Source organism: Phyllobates terribilis, unplaced genomic scaffold (genome assembly GCF_046119375.1).
Source record: "Phyllobates terribilis strain yellow unplaced genomic scaffold, ASM4611937v1 Scaffold_9__5_contigs__length_417890890, whole genome shotgun sequence".
Lineage (NCBI taxonomy): Eukaryota > Metazoa > Chordata > Amphibia > Anura > Dendrobatidae > Phyllobates > Phyllobates terribilis.
The window spans coordinates 339167912-339186218 of NW_027362769.1; the positions used below are offsets into that span (position 1 = coordinate 339167912).

The window sequence follows — 18307 nt, forward strand, 5'->3', positions numbered from 1 at the left end:
GTAACCAGCACTGTCACTGTACTTCATATATATGTGACTGACATGTTTCTATCTATCTAATCTATGTGTGATGCTCTATCTTTCTGTTATAAATTGTCGGGTACAGATGCTGAATTGCCGGCCGGCTTTTTTAAAGAGACGGTGCATGAAAACACTAATATTTGTTTTAATAAATCCTTTACACTAGATGACAAGTACAGTAAGCAACACTGTCACTGTACTTCATATATATGTGACTGACATGTTTCTATCTATCTAATCTATGTGTGATGCTCTATTCTTTCTATTCTAAATTGTCGGGTGCCGGCTTATGCCGCTGCTGAATTGCCGGCTTTTTATATATTGTCACAGAAGCGATGCGAACTTCCCTGCTCCGGACACAGCACAGCGCTTCTGTGACAAGTGAAAGCTGTCGGCACAGAAGCCCTGCGCTGTGTCCGGAGCTGGGAATACGCAGCGATGTGTCAGTTTCAGCACAGAAGCGCTGACTGTCTGGACCTACCGCCGCCGTATTTTAACTCCCTCCACCTTATATTAACTCCGACATGGCAGGGATACGGCCACGGCAGCTTACTAACACCCCCAGAGTATCCCCGCATGTCAATTTCTGAAAGTTCAAAAGCATTACCGGCGTATAAGACGACCCCAGACTAGACAGAAGATTTTTCAGTCTTCAAAAGTCGTCTTATACGCCGGAATATACGGTACAACAGAAATATATAAAATGTACAAATACAAAATAATATATACAAAATAATCTACAAAATAATATATATAGTACAGACCAAAAGTTTGGACACACCTTCTCATTTAAAGATTTTTCTGTATTTTCATGACTTTGAAAATTGTACATTCACACTGAAGGCATCAAAACTATGAATTAACCCATGTGGAATTATATACTTAACAAAAAAGTGTGAAACAACTGAAAATATGTCTTATAGTCTAGGTTCTTCAAAGTAGCCACCTTTTGCTTTGATGACTGCTTTGCACACTCTTGGCATTCTCTTAATGAGCTTCAAGAGGTAGTCACCGGAAATGGTTTTCACTTCACAGGTGTGCCCTGTCAGGTTTAATAAGTGGGATTTCTTGCCTTATAAATGGGGTTGGGACCATCAGTTGTGTTGTGCAGAAGTCTGGTGGATACACAGCTGATAGTCCTACTGAATAGACTGTTAGAATTTGTATTATGGCAAGAAAAAAGCAGCTAAGTAAAGAAAAACGAGTGGCCATCATTACTTTAAGAAATGAAGGTCAGTCAGTCCGAAAAATTGGGCAAACTTTGAAAGTGTCCCCAAGTGCAGTTGCAAAAACCATCAAGCCCTACAAAGAAACTGGCTCACATGAGGACCGCCCCAGGAAAGGAAGACCAAGAGTCACCTCTGCTTCTGAGGATAAGTTTATCCGAGTCACCAGCCTCAGAAATCGCAGGTTAACAGCAGCTCAGATTAGAAACCAGGTCAATGCCACACAGAGTTCTAGCAGCAGACACATCTCTACAACAACTCTTAAGAGGAGACTTTGTGCAGCAGGCCTTCATGGTAAAATAGTTGCTAGGAAACCACTGCTAAGGACAGGCAACAAGCAGAAGAGACTTGTTTGGGCTAAAGTACGCAAGGAATGGACATTAGACCAGTGGAAATCTGTGCTTTGGTCTGATGAGTCCAAATTTGAGATCTTTGGTTCCAACCACCGTGTCTTTGTGCGACGGAGAAAAGGTGAACGGATGGACTCTACATGCCTGGTTCCCACCGTGAGGCATGGAGGAGGAGGTGTGATGGTGTGGTGGTGCTTTGCTGGTGACACTGTTGGGCATTTATTCAAAATTGAAGGCATACTGAACCAGCATGGCTACCACAGCATCTTGCAGCGGCATGCTATTCCATCCGGTTTGCGTTTAGTTGGACCATCATTTATTTTTCAACAGGACAATGACCCCAAACACACCTCCAGGCTGTGTAAGGGCTATTTGACCAAGAAGGAGAGTGATGGGGTGCTACGCCAGATGACCTGGCCTCCACAGTCACCAGACCTGAACCCAATCGAGATGGTTTGGGGTGAGCTGGACCGCAGAGTGAAGGCAAAAGGGCCAACAAGTGCTAAGCATCTCTGGGAACTCCTTCAAGATTGTTGGAAGACCATTTCCGGTGACTACCTCTTGAAGCTCATCAAGAGAATGCCAAGAGTGTGCAAAGCAGTCATCAAAGCGAAAGGTGGCTACTTTGAAGAACCAAGAATATAAGACATATTTTCAGTTGTTTCACACTTTTTGTTAAGTATATAATTCCACATGTGCTAATTCATAGTTTTGATGCCTTCAGTGTGAATGTACAATTTTCATAGTCATGAAAATACAGAAAAATCTTTAAATGAGAAGGTGTGTCCAAACTTTTGGTCTGTACTGTATATACAACAGAAATATATAAAATATACAAATGCAAAATAATATATACTAAATATACAAAATAATATACAAAATAATATATATATATACAACAGAAATATATAAAATGTACAAATACAAAATAATATATACCAAATATACAAAATAATAGATATATATATACAACAGAAATATGTAAAATGTACAAATACAAAATAATATATACAAAATAATCTACAAAATAATATATATATACAACAGAAATATATAAAATATACAAATGCAAAATAATATATACCAAATATACAAAATAATATACAAAATAATATATATATACAGCAGATACTGGAAATTATACCCAGCCCATGGTGCCGTGCACTGTCCATAAATACTGTATAATCTAATATATACTGGGAGTTGCGCCTGGCATACAGAATAAGCCAAGTAGTGCGGCACAGTAGCCGTACCCTGCTGTTCTATGGACAGGCAGCGGCACGTGAAGCTGCACAAACGCCGCCCGCCAGACCATGTAATTTTCAGTTTTGGGATAGAATTATCCAGAGCATTATTCTAAGTATACACTGCAGTTTTGTTGAGACATCACAACACATAGGAAGGACATAGATTTCATCTGAAGTACATAACCAAGCAGAAGAGCGTGTGAGATTCCTGCTAACAAATGGAATATATTGAGTTCATGTGAAGATGGAATTTGAATCAGATGGAAGCGAGCCTCCTTCCCTTGTCTTCTCTCCTTTAGAAGATTTCCTTATAAATCATTTATTTTTTTATCACAAGGGACACTGCTGTGAAAATGAAATAAAATTGTTATCACACCAAGCAAAGAGGCTGCTGGAGAATGTGCCCTGCCTTAAAAGCAGATGGTCCTGCTGGTTATTAAGTATCTTTTAAATTGCTTTTATCTGTCGTTTTTTTTATTTTTTATTTTTTTTCAGAACAGGGAATTCTTTTATATGAGGCAGCTCCGGCTCATATCTATCCGCATATCAGAACCGATTTATACGCCACTTGTCTTAGTTACAAAGGATTTGCTGAATGTATGTAAAAAAAAACAAAACAAACACTTATCTATACATGTGCAGAGGATTAAACGCAGACCCGTTGAGAGGGGAGTTTATATTGCAATTCATGGAGAAGTATGAGATTAAAAAAAAGTCTGTTTTTATTTTTTTTTACCAGAAACAGCACCACTTCTTTTCTAAAGGCAAGGTCTGGTATTGCAGTTAAAATGAATGGGGTTGAGCTGCAATACCTGACACTAGCTGTCAGTGTAATCCTGCCTGTGCTGATATGGAAACTGCTGAAAACTCTTCCTGAAAGGACAGGAACTCTATGGTACTGTTATTTGGCACTGTATGATACTATTATTTAGGCACTCCATGGTGATGTTATTTAGCACTGTATGATGGTATTATTTAGGCACTCTGGTGCTGTTATTTGGCACTGTATGATGGTATTATTTAGGCATTCTAGTGCTGTCATTTGGCACTGTATTATGGTATTATTTAGGCACTCTGGTGCTGTTATTTGGCACTGTATGATGGTATTATTTAGGCACTCTGGTTCTGTTATTTGGCACTGTATGATGATATTATTTAGGCCATCTGGTACTGTTATTTGGCACTGTATGATGGTATTATTTAGGCCATCTGGTACTGTTATTTGGCACTGTATGATGGTATTATTTAGGCATTCTGGTGCTGTCATTTGGCACTGTATGATGGTATTATTTAGGCACTCCATAGTGCTGTTATTTGGCACTGTATGATGGTATTATTTAGGCACTCTGGTGCTGTTATTTGGCACTGTATGATGATATTATTTAGGCACTCTGGTGCTGTTATTTGGCACTGTATGATGGTATTATTTAGGCCATCTGGTGCTGTTATTTGGCACTGTATGATGGTATTATTTAGGCATTCTAGTGCTGTCATTTGGCACTGTATTATGGTATTATTTAGGCACTCTGGTGCTGTTATTTGGCACTGTATGATGGTATTATTTAGGCACTCTGGTTCTGTTATTTGGCACTGTATGATGATATTATTTAGGCACTCTGGTGCTGTTATTTGGCACTGTATGATGGTATTATTTAGGCCATCTGGTGCTGTTATTTGGCACTGTATGATGGTATTATTTAGGCACTCTGGTACTGTTATTTGGCACTGTATGATGGTATTATTTAGGCACTCTGGTGCTGTTATTTGGCACTGTATGATGGTATTATTTAGGCATTCTGGTGCTGTCATTTGGCACTGTATGATGGTATTATTTAGGCACTCCATAGTGCTGTTATTTGGCACTGTATGATGGTATTATTTAGGCACTCTGGTGCTGTTATTTGGCACTGTATGATGATATTATTTAGGCACTCTGGTGCTGTTATTTGGCACTGTATGATGGTATTATTTAGGCACTCTGGTGCTGTTATTTGGCACTGTATTATGGAATTATTTAGGCACTCTGGTGCTGTTATTTGGCACTGTATGATGGTATTATTTAGGCACTCTGGTGTTGTTATTTGGCACTGTATGATGGTATTATTTAGGCATTCTGGTGATGTTATTTAGCACTGTATGATGGTATTATTTAGGCATTCTGGTGCTGTTATTTAGCACTGTATGATGGTACTATTTAGGCACTCTAGTGCTGTTATTTGGCACTGTATGATGATATTATTTAGGCACTCTGGTGCTGTTATTTGGCACTGTATGATGGTATTATTTAGGCACTATGGTGCTGTTATTTGGCAATGTATGATGGTATTATTTAGGCACTCTGGTGCTGTTATTTGGCATTGTATGATGGTATTATTTATGCACTCTGGTGTTGTTATTTGGCACTGTATGATGGTATTATTTAGGCACTATAAGGTGCTGTTATTTGGCTCTGTATGATGGTATTATTTAGGCACTCTGGTACTGTTATTTGGCACTGTATGATGGTATTATTTAGGCACTCTGGTGCTGTTATTTGGCACTGTATGATGGTATTATTTAGGCATTCTGGTGCTGTCATTTGGCACTGTATGATGGTATTATTTAGGCACTCCATAGTGCTGTTATTTGGCACTGTATGATGGTATTATTTAGGCACTCTGGTACTGTTATTTGGCACTGTATAATGGTATTATTTAGCCACTCTGGTGCTGTTATTTGGCACTGTATGATGGTATTATTTAGGCACTCTGGTGCTGTTATTTGGCACTGTATTATGGAATTATTTAGGCACTGTGGTGCTGTTATTTGGCACTGTATGATGGTATTATTTAGGCACTCTGGTGTTGTTATTTGGCACTCTATGATGGTATTATTTAGGCATTCTGGTGATGTTATTTAGCACTGTATGATGGTATTATTTAGGCATTCTGGTGCTGTTATTTAGCACTGTATGATGGTACTATTTAGGCACTCTAGTGCTGTTATTTGGCACTGTATGATGATATTATTTAGGCACTCTGGTGCTGTTATTTGGCACTGTATGATGGTATTATTTAGGCACTATGGTGCTGTTATTTGGCAATGTATGATGGTATTATTTAGGCACTCTGGTGCTGTTATTTGGCATTGTATGATGGTATTATTTAGGCACTCTGGTGTTGTTATTTGGCACTGTATGATGGTATTATTTAGGCACTATAAGGTGCTGTTATTTGGCACTGTATGATGGTATTATTTAGGCATTCTGGTGCTGTTATTTGGCACTGTATGATGGTATTATTTAGGCACTCCATAGTGCTGTTATTTGGCACTGTGTGATGGCATTATTTAGGCACTTCATAGTGCTGTTATTTGGCACTGTATGATGGTATTTTTTAGGCACTTTGTGGTACCGTTCTTTGGCACTATGTGGTGGAAATGTTCAGGCAATCTGTGGTACTACTTTTTTTCATTGTATACATGTATATAGACAGTCAACAATAACGTTGTATGGCACTATGATGGAAAGATTTGGGTCCTTTATAGTACTGATATTTGGCACAGTGCAGTGGTATTATTCAGGCACTCTATGGTACTATTATTTTTCATTGTATGGTGGTATTATATCGATACTTTATGCTATCATTATCTAACACCTTATGACAGTATTATTTAGTGTTATATGAAACTTTTTGGTGCTATTATTTAGGCACTCTATGGTACCGTTATTTGTAACTAGGGCAATAATATTCAGGCATTGTATGGAATTATTATTTTTCATTGAATACATGTATTTATGCACTCAATAGTAGAGTTATTTGGCACTGTATGATGAAAACAATAGGCGGATTATAATGAGGGCGATCTGGGCTACCGCCCGGGGCCTTCTCCGGTGGGCCCGGGGTGTCCATGGCCAGATTGCCCTCATTATAATATGTGCGGCGCCCCGGCACATACCGGCAGTCAGAGGCGGGCTGGCCCCGGACCGCTCCCCCAGAATCGGCGCACGGCCGCTACTTTTTCTGCGGCCGGGCCAGCACTGCACCTGTTAACTTCCCTGTGCTGGCCCGGCCGCATCACAGCTAGGAGATACGGCCCTGTGCGTGGCCATGTCTTCTAGTGTGACGTCATGCAGTGCGCGCCCTGCACTGCTACTTACCACCGGAGAGGAGCTGGACGACGGGAGCCGGGGGATGGTGAGTGAGTGTGAATGTGTGTGTGTGTGCAGGCAGATATCATTGTGTAATGTCTGTTTATATGTATTTTTGTGTTTCAAATGTGTTTATGCGTGTATGTATGTATATGTCTGTATATGTTTGTGTGTGTGCGTGACTGCGTGCGGCCTCCCGCTGTCTCTGGGCTAGGGGGGCACTGTGCGGCCTCCCGCTATATTTGGGGGGCACCGTGGGGCCTTCCGCTGTGTATAGATGGCTATGGGCGGCCTCCCGCTGTGTATAGATGGCTACATGCGGCCTCCCGCTGTGTAGAGATGGCTACGTGCAGCCTCCCGCTGTGTATAGATGGCTACGTGCGTCCTCCTGCTGTGTATAGATGGCACCGTGCGGCCTCCTGCTGTGTATAGATGGCTACGTGCGGCCTCCTGCTGTGTATATATGGCTACGTGCGGCCTCCCGCTGTGTATAGATGGCTATGTGCGGCCTCCTGCTGTGTATAGATGGCTACGTGCGGCCTCCTGCTGTGTATAGATGGCTACGTGCGGCCCCCTGCTGTGTATAGATGGCTATGTGTGGCCTCCCGCTGTGTATAGATGGCGCCGTGCGGCCTCCTGCTGTGTATAGATGGCGCTGTGCAGCCTCCTGCTGTGTATAGTTGGCACCAGGCGGCCTCCTGCGGTGTATAGATGGTGCCATGCGGCCTCCCGCTGTGTATAGATGGCTACGTGCAGCCTCCCGTTGTGTATAGATGGCTACGTGCGGCCTCCCGCTGTGTATAGATGGCTACGTGCGGCCTCCCGCTGTGTATAGATGGCTATGTGTGGCCTCCCTCTGTGTATAGATGGCACCGTGCGGCCTCCCGCTGTGTATAGATGGCTACATGCGGCCTCCTGCTGTGTATAGATGGCTACGTGCGGCCTCCTGCTGTGTATAGATGGCACCGTGCGGCCTCCTGCTGTGTATAGATGGCTACGTGTGGCCTTCCGCTGTGTATAGATGGCACCGTGCGGCCTCCCGCTGTGTATAGATGGCTACGTGCGGCCTCCCGCTGTGTATAGATGGTGCCGTGCGGCCTCCTGCTGTGCATAGATGGCGCCGTGCGGCCTCCTGCAGTGTATAGTTGGCACCGGGCGGCCTCCTGCAGTGTATAGATGGCACCATGCGGCCTCCCGCTGTGTATAGATGGCTACGTGTGGCCTCCCGTTGTGTATAGATGGCTACGTGCGGCCTCCCGCTGTGCATAGATGGCTACGTGCGGCCTCCTGCTGTGTATAGATGGAGCTGTGCGGCCTCCCGCTGTGTATAGATGGCTATGTGCGGCCTCCTGTTGTGTATAGATGGCTACGTGCGGCCTCCCGCTGTGTATAGATGGCTATGTGCGGCCTCCTGCTGTGTATAGATAGCTACGTGCGGCCTCCCGTTGTGTATAGATGGCTACGTGTGGCCTCCCGCTGTGTATAGATGGCTACGTGCAGCCTCCCGCTGTGTATAGATGGCTATGTGTGGCCTCCCGCTGTGTATAGATGGCACCGTGCGGCCTCCCGCTGTGTATAGATGGCTACATGCGGCCTCCTGCTGTGTATAGATGGCTACGTGCGGCCTCCTGCTGTGTATAGATGGCACAGTGCGGCCTCCTGCTGTGTATAGATGGCTACGTGTGGCCTTCTGCTGTGTATAGATGGCACCGTGCGGCCTCCCGCTGTGTATAGATGGCTACGTGAGGCCTCCCGCTGTGTATAGATGGTGCCGTGCGGCCTCCTGCTGTGTATAGATGGCGCCGTGCGGCCTCCTGCGGTGTATAGTTGGCACCGGGCGGCCTCCGCAGTGTATAGATGGCACCATGCGGCCTCCCGCTGTGTATAGATGGCTACGTGCGGCCTCCCGTTGTGTATAGATGGCTACGTGCGACCTCCCGCTGTGTATAGATGGCTACGTGCGGCCTCCTGCTGTGTATAGATGGCTAAGTGCGGCCTCCTGCTGTGTGTAGATGGAGCCGTGCGGCCTACCGCTGTGTATAGATGGCTATGTGCGGCCTCCTGTTGTGTATAGATGGCTACGTGCGGCCTCCCGCTGTGTATAGATGGCTATGTGCGGCCTCCTGCTGTGTATAGATAGCTACGTGCGGCCTCCTGCTGTGTATAGATGGCTACGTGCGGCCTCCTGCTGTGTATTGATGGCTACGTGCGGCCTCCCGCTGTGCATAGATGGCTATGTGGGTCTTCCTGCTGTGTATAGATGGCTACGTGCGGTCTCCTGCTGTGTATAGATGGCACCGTGCGGCCTCCTGCTTTCTTTAGATGGCACCGTGCGGCCTCCTGCTGTGTATAGATGGCTACGTGCGACCTCCTGCTGTGCATAGATGGCGCCGTGCGGCCTCCTGCTGTCTATAGATGGCTACGTGCGGCCTCCTGCTGTGTATAGATGGCACCGTGCGGCCTCCTGCTGTGTATAGATGGCTAAGTGCGGCCTCCCGCTGTGTATAGATGGCTACGTGCGACCTCCCGCTGTGTATAGATGGCTACGTGTGGCCTCCCGCTGTGTATAGATGGCTACGTGTAGCCTCCTTCTGTGTATAGATGGCTATGTGCGACCTCCCGCTGTGTATAGATGGCTATGTGAGGACTCCTGCTGTGTATAGATGGCTACGTGCGGCCTCCTGCTGGGTATAGATGGCACCGTGCGGCCTCCTTTTGTGTTTAAATGGCACCGTGCGGCCTCTTGCTGTGTATAGATGGCTTCGTGCGGCCTCCTGCTGTGTATAGATGGCGCCGTGCGGCCTCCTGCTGTGTATAGATGGCACCGTGTGGCCTCCTGCTGTGTATAGATGGCTACGTGCGGCCTCCTGCTGTGTATAGATGGCTACGTGCGGCCTCCTGCTGTGTATAGATGGCTATGTGTGGCCTCCTGCTGTGTATAGATGGCACCGTGTGGCCTCCTGCTGTGTATAGATGGCACCGTGCGGCCTTCCACTTTGTATAGGTGGCTACGTGCGACCTCCCGCTGTGTATAGATGGCTACGTGCGGCCTCCCGCTGTGTATAGATGGCTACATGCGGCCTCCTGCTGTGTATAGGAGGATTGTGGCAGCTCATATTGTGTGTACGGTCTCATACTGTATATAGGGGATGTCAGCATACTTAATTGTGCTCAATATTAAGTCATACAATTAATGTAAAAAAAAATATTATATTTAATATATTAATATTGTGCCAAATTAATTACACGTGAACTATCACATGATCTATCACAGGGGATCATGTGACATGTCACGTGATACATCAGGTGTGTGTGTGTGGGGGGGCCCCTTGCTACTCTTAATCCACCCCTGATGGAAACATTTGGATCCTCTATGGTACTGATATTTGGAACAGTACAATAGTACTATTTAGGCACTCTATAGTACTATTATTTTTCTTATTATGATGGTATTATATAACACTTCATGGTATCACTATCTAACAGTTTATGACAGTATTATTTAAGTGTTTTATGGAACTTTTTGGTGCTATTATTTATTCACTCTATGGTACTGTTATTTTTCATTATATGGTGGTATTACTTAGGCACCCTATAATACCGTTATTTTGCATTAAGGAATAATCTTCAGGCACTCTATAGTACTGTTATTTTTCATTATATGGTGGTATTACCTAGTCACCCTATAGTATCATTATTTGACATGCTATGGTGCTATTATTTAGGCACTTTATAGTACTGTTATTTTTCATTATATGGTGTTATTATTGGTGTAGTATCCCGGCAGTAATACATGCCCATTTCCTGAAACGTCTAGAATGTTAAAACAAAGTACATCAGCTGCTGAGATACTTGGCATCTATGAATACATGAAAATATTAGGGGGTGTAGTTGATGTCTTGTTTTTAAGCAGGGGCGTAATTTTACTTACTTTACTCCGTCAGACTATGCAATGACAGCGTCCAATTTACTTAGAGCAATTCAGGTGCTTCTTTTATGTATGTTTCCATCTAAAACCAAGCAAAATATCACATTACTCCCATCCAAAAATTACACAGGGAAGTATTATTCATATATTCAGAGTCTACGCTGCCAAAAAGCCTTAATAATTTGCAATTTTGCCTCCTCTGCTGGCTGATCGTACTTCCACTTGGCTGATAAAGTTCTCTCCCTGTGAAATCTGTCAATATTTTTATTCAATATTCAGTAATGTTCTGTATGGAGATGGTTAGGCGGCACTATGAAATTCAATCTGGGACTCGGTTTACTCTATAATTCCAACGCATCAGCATTTTGATTTAGTTAAGTGTGGATTATTTTCACCGCTCCCCATTTGTCTGTTTTGTAGACTCCAGGAATTTGTTTAGCGACAGTCCAGAGGCGCGTCAGGCTTTTATCTGTAATCTCCTGAGTTTACGGATGAAATTTTAAATTTTATTTTTCTGACTAACTTGACTTGTGGCATTTATTAGGAGGCAATTAAACTTGTAGTTCTGTCTATGAATCGAACGGGGAGAGCATAAATAATGATTAAATTAGATTTATACTGCTGCCCGAGGCATAGTGCACAGAAAATTCAATATGGTTATTTAATATGGAGATACTGGTACAGTAATAAGACCTCAGACATGAGACATTGTAATATAGTATATGTGTCCTGAAAATCAGAAATAGCTTATAAAATGATCCGTATCCACAACGGTATTTAGCTCATGCTAACGCCGGTATTACAGAGTTCTACTTTGGGATTGGGGGTAGAGCCACCTCCTGAACATCAAAATGGTTGGGCGCCAAACTGCTTGACCCTTATGTCCCCAAACATCATCATCGACGCGAGAGAAAGGAGGCCCCATACATACGGTACTAGGCTGTCTGCCGATCCTGCCCACTTTAGCCTAATATGTATGGGGCCTTTAGGCTCCATTCCAAATGAAAGGTCCAACAAATGTGACACGCACTATTAGGCTATGTTCACACATCATGTTTTTTTTTGCGTCACAAATCTGCAGCAAAACCTGATCTCTCAAGCGAGGTTTGCTGCAGATTTTTCTTGCAGTTTTGGTGCTTTTTTTTATGGTTTTTGGTGCGTTTTTTCAGCGTTTTTTCACTGTCTTTCTGTCTCTTTTTCTGCATGTACATAAAGTTCTGTGGAAAAAAAAAATCAAAAATCAAAAATGCTGAAACAAATTTTGATGCGTTTTTTCAGTGTTTTTTTCACCGCCCATTACTTCCTATGGGTGAAAAAACACTGAAAATATGCTGAAAGAAGTGATATGCTCTATTTTCCAAAAAAACATGCAAGGCATAAAATCCTGACTCAAAAAAAAAACCATGATGTGTGAACAGAGAATTCTGGAATCTCATAGACTATGATGGTACTGCAAAAGGCAGAAGAAAATTTGCATAAAAAAGCAAAAACGCTGAAAAAACCATGACGTGTGAACATAGCCTAATAGTCGATGGATTCTGCCTTACAGCACTCCGTCAATTTATTTTTTTCGATTCCTAACACAGAGCTGAAGAACAGAATTGACAACGAAGGCTTTGACCCTGCCTTTATAAACCCTTTAATCTATGATTCATACTTGTTTAGATGGCAAAAGTAAAACTGTAAAATTTTTGCCTCCATATTGTGGCCAGAAGACCTAGGTTTCCCATCGGTATATTAGACCGAAGAGATAAAACATGAACCGCAAACATAAAAAACAAATACAAAATATAAACAAAAAACGCAAACATAAAACATATACTGTAAACATAAAACATAAACCGTAAACATAAAACACAACATATAATATAAACATAAACCGCAAACATAAAAAACAAATATAAAATATAAATAAAAAACGCAAACATAAAACATATACCGTAAAGATAAAACATAAACCGTAAACATAAAACACAACATATAATATAAACATAAACCGCAAACATAAAACATAAATATAAAATATAAATAAAAAACGCAAACATAAAACATATACCGTAAAGATAAAACATAAACCGCAAACATAAAACACAACATATCATATAAACATAAACCGCAAACATAAAACATAAATATAAAATATAAGCAAAAAAACGCAAACATAAAACATATACCGTAAAGATAAAACATAAACCGCAAACATAAATATAAAATATAAACAAAAAATGCAAGCATAAAACATATACCATAAACATAAAACATAAACCGTAAACATAAAACACAACATATAATATAAACATAAACCGCAAACATAAAGCATAAATCTAAAATATAAATAAAAAACGCAAACATAAAACACAAATATAAATAAAAAATGCAAACATAAAACATAAATATAAATATAAACAAAAAAACGCAGACATAAAACATATACCGTAAACATAAAACACAACATATAATATAAACATAAACCTCAAACATGAGCAGAAAATATAAACAAAAAGCGCAACCTTAAAAAATAAACCATGAACATAAATAGCAAACATAAAACACAAACATAAAATATAAAAAATAACTCAAACATAAAACATAAACCATAAACATAAAACATAAGCCACAAAGATAAAACATAAACCACAAACATAAAACACAACATATAATATAAACATAAACCTCAAACATCAGCATAAAATATAAACAAAAAAACGCAAACTTATAACATAAACCATAAACATGAATTGCAAAAATAAAACACAATCTTAAAATATAAAAATATGTAAACATAAAACATAAACCACAAACTTAAAACATAAACCGCAAACATAAAACAAACACACAATATAAACATAAAATATAAACCATAAACATAAATTGCAGACATAAAACACAAACATAATATAAGCAAAAACCACAAACATAAAACATAAACTGTAAACATAAAACATAAACTGCAATCTTAAAACAAAAATCGCAAACATAAAAATAAATCGCAATAATAAAACACAAAAATAAAGTATAAACATAAACCTCAAACATAAACCTCAAATATAAACTGCAATTTTAAAACATAAATCGCAAACACAAGTGTAAATAGCAAAAACATAAAACATAAACTGCAAACATAAAATCTAAACGTAAACCACAAACATAAACTGCACATATAAAACATAAACCGCAAGCATAAAATATAAACCGCAAAGATAAAGCATAAAAGGCAAACAGAAAACATAAACTACAAACAAAAAACAAAACACAAATTGCAAACATAAACGTAGACTGCCCTAAATGAGACAGTCCATACACTTCAGGTATGATTTCTGGAATAGTCCATGAGATGATCAATAAGAGTCCTCATTGTTTTGAAAAATAAAGTCATTATGGGTTCAATGTGGCCACTTTCATCCAGAAGGAAGTCCTATCTCTACCAATAGATGTTACAAATGTGATGGCAAAACTAGGACAACCTACAGATGGACCTTGACGTTGACCTGAGTCTGGATATTTCTTTGACTGTTGCATCCTTTTTTCAAACTTAATCCTGTTTTTTCTTCTCACTGTCCTTATTCTGCCGCTCTCCGTGTATTAGATTGATTCTAACTCGTAGTTTGTTTTTCTTACAGCAAACAACATTTGTTTCTATGGAGAATGTTCTTACTACTGTTCAACAGAACATGCTCTATGCGGAAAGCCAGATCAGATAGAAGGATCCTTGGCTGCTTTCCTGCCAGACTTGTCCTTAGCAAAACGGAAGACGTGGAGGAATCCATGGAGACGTTCATACCATAAACGCAAAAAAGCAGAGTAAGTACATATTATTCTATTATTGTAAGGATCATGCATTGTGTATTTAGTACATACGTATCTCTGTATCAAAAATCACTTCATCGAATCATGAATAGATTAATTATCCATTAGCAGAGATTTCTATTGCCCCCGTTTATTTCCCCGTTTGTCTCTTGTGTTCAGGACTCTGTTGGGTCCCCAAGGTCAGGCCCACCGTCATGATCTTTTTTTATGGCCAGAATTACCTTTGTGTTGGATTGTGTATATCAGATGGACAGTGCATTGTCAGTGTCATATGCTATAGTTCCTAAATAATAATGCCATATATTAGAAAAATTCCATTAAAAGAAATCACTCTATAGTGCCACACGAATAAATATTACCGGACAGTGATCAAATAATATCAACGTACAGAAAACAAATGATATCTCCACAAAGTCACCAAATAATACTAATTGAATCTGTTTAAAGTGGATTTAACACCGTCATTGCTTACCGGGCATAGCGCTATAATTTTAGTAATGACTGTGCCTTCTATAAAAGCTTTGTCCTCTTTAAAGAGTTTATCTCAACATGGTAATTGGTTAAAAATTGCAAAGTTCTTGTAAAACCAGCAACTTTGAAACTTACTCGTTATGAAATAAATCCTATTTATTCTCAACAATGGAAGGATTTTTAATTCTATAGTTTTCAGCTCATTGCTTTTGAATCCAGCCAGCTCCAGTGCCCATGTGCTCTCCTGATGCTACAGAGGTAACGTTACCTCTGTAGCATTAGAGTGTGCTCAGTTCAGACCATGCCTCTGGTCCGATCTGTCAATCATTCTGGAGTGTACCATCCCCCTGGCAAGCAGAAAGTCAGTAGGCGGAGGAGTGGTGTATCCCTGAAGATTGATCTTTACCCCTTTAAGTGAAATGGACTGAAATATAATACCAAGGGTAGCCACTACAAAACGTTTGGAGCTGTGCAGTACTGAGAAAAGCAAAGAATGAAGGGGGTCACCGCTGCCCCTCTAAACAGCCTGATGTTAATAAATACAGCAGCCTTTTTTTCTGTGATGTATTTTGTATTTTGTCTTTTTTGGTGAGTTGATTTGAATTTTAGTGTAGAGATTCGCAAGACAATGAGGACCCTTGATGTGGCTTATGAGTTTGCGTATTTTGGCCAAAATATTGACTGATACCTCATGCATCTTTTTTGTTGCACATTTTTTCATCTTTTCTAGACTGCGGCCAGGCCTTTTAGTATTGGCTTGGGGAATTTGATATCTGTTCTCGTGTGGTGCACTTATATAGTTTTGGGCAGCCGTCTGATCTAATAGTATGGTGGTCACTGTGCATTATACGTATATGTGTAACTGGCGCCCTATGGAAGCCTCATCTTAGTGCATTTACATAGCGGTGGACACAGACTGAAGAGGGCCCCTGTGCACGAACAAAATCTGGGCCCCTCTTTGTGTCTGCTTGCTGATTTGAAGGTAGAAGTGGCGCCCTCACCTCTTGGGCCCTTGCACGACTGCACACGTTGCATCAATGATATGTTCAACCCTGCATTTATAATACTAGTCAACCACCCCCTCCATGAATGGTCAGTGTGAGTGGTTGCTTCCCCATTATTTTATCCCTGTGATGCCCCTTCCCTAATCATGGGGGTCTACTGCATTCTGCAGTGCATTGATATTGTGACCCGGTGATGTTTTTGGACCCTTTAGATGACAAGAGTCAGACCCCCTTTGATCTAAAAATGATGGCCTATCCTAAGCAAAGTCTTTCCATGCTACAGATGCCTTAAATATCTTCAGCCGACCATCCATAAATATGTCTAAAAAAGATTTCATTAATAACCCTAAATTGTCATCTATGGAGTCTCGAAATGCCGCGCTTCTATTGACTGTCATAACTCCTAATAGTCTTTATAGCATTGCCTTCACTTTCCTATTGTGCATATTAAGATCTGTCACTTATCATTGTAACACTGAAAGAACAACATTTGTTCTGATTTTCTTTTCTTCCAGCCTCTACTTTGTGCCATAGCCGGATGTTTATCCGGCGTAAACTGCGATAAATGCATGTAAGCGTGATAAACCGCATCATAATGTATTATATTCTTCTTAAATTTGCAGAGTAGATTATATTTTATGGCCCCATTTACTCTCTAAAAAGCAAATCCTTTGGGTGACCTTAAAGTGAAGTACACCATGCGGCATTTTGGAATAACCCATGAAAATGCTCTATATTACATGAAGCCTTTATATTAGCACTGGATAAGGCCGTAAGGAAATTGATAAATTTCCACCTTTATGGATATACGGCACCTAATGCACTTCTGTTTATGGATTTCTAAAAGCTTATCAGGCCGGCGCGCTACGTCTATTGCATTACACGTCTGTATTCTGTTCATTTATCATCCCTGGCAGCTATGTGGATATGATTTCCGAAGACTTATCCCTTCAGATCTTATTAGAGGGGAGGATGGAGCAGAGCAGTGGGTTGGCTGGGCTGATGTGTCATCAGATTATTGCTTGATTACCTTCTCCTGGCGTAGAGTTAACCCTTTTATAGATCCACTTAATCCGGCTTGTTAAGGAGATGCTGAACCTAATGTCTCTTATCTGAATTTCCTATCCCGTTGACCACAATAAATTATCTTCTGTATTGAGCCATATTCAGACCTGTGAGAACCAGAATGGAGCATGGTCAAATGTCCTTCCGTACGAAAGGGGCCTGAGAACACTACAAAAATGAAGTCATACAGTGCCTACAAGTAGTATTCAACCCCCTGCAGATTTAGCTGGTTTGATAAGATGTAAATAAGTTAGAGCCTTCAAACGGCAAACGAGAGTAGGTTTTATGAACAGAAGCATAAATCTTACAAACCAAAAAGTTATGTTGCTCAGTTGAATTTTATTAAATTTTAAACATAAAAGTGTGGGTCAATTATTATTCAACCCCTATGTTTAATATTTTGTGGAATAACCCTTGTTTGCAATTACAGCTAATAATCGTCTTTTATAAGACCTGATCAGGCCGGCACAGGTCTGTGGAGTTATCTTGGCCCACTCCTCCATGCAGATCTTCTCCAAGTTATCTAGGTTCTTTGGGTGTCTCATGTGGACTTTATTCTTGAGCTCCTTCCACAAGTTTTCAATTGGGTTAAGGTCAGGAGACTGACTAGGCCACTCCAACACCTTGACTTTTTCCCTCTTGAACCAGGCCTTGGTTTTCTTGGCTGTGTGCTTTGGGTCGTTGTCTTGTTGGAAGATGAAATTACGACCCATCTTAAGATCCTTGATGGAGGAGCGGAGGTTCTTGGCCAAAATCTTCAGGTAGGCCGTGCTATCCATCTTCCCATGGATGCGGACCAGATGGCCAGGCCCCTTGGCAGAGAAACAGCCCCACAGCATGATGCTGCCACCACCATGCTTGACTGTAGGGATGGTATTCTTGGGGTCGTATGCAGTGCCATCCAGTCTCCAAACGTCACGTGTGTTGTTGGCACCAAAGATCTCGATCTTGGTCTCATCAGACCATAGAACCTTGAACCAGTCTGTCTCAGAGTCCTCCAAGTGATCATGAGCAAACTGTAGACGAGCCTTGACATGACGCTTTGAAAGTAAAGGTACC

At 41.1% G+C, this 18307-nt stretch overlaps 1 protein-coding gene across 1 annotated transcript in view; it reads left to right on the forward strand.

The window, feature by feature from the left end:
* The window catches only part of FAM20C (FAM20C golgi associated secretory pathway kinase), a 193475-nt gene that overhangs the window by 152180 nt on the left and 22988 nt on the right, over positions 1–18307 (forward strand). Inside the window, exon 6 of the mRNA XM_073648018.1 lies at positions 14522–14702. Coding sequence (XP_073504119.1) covers positions 14522–14702 — 181 coding nt within the window. The remainder of the gene's footprint in view (positions 1–14521; positions 14703–18307) is intronic.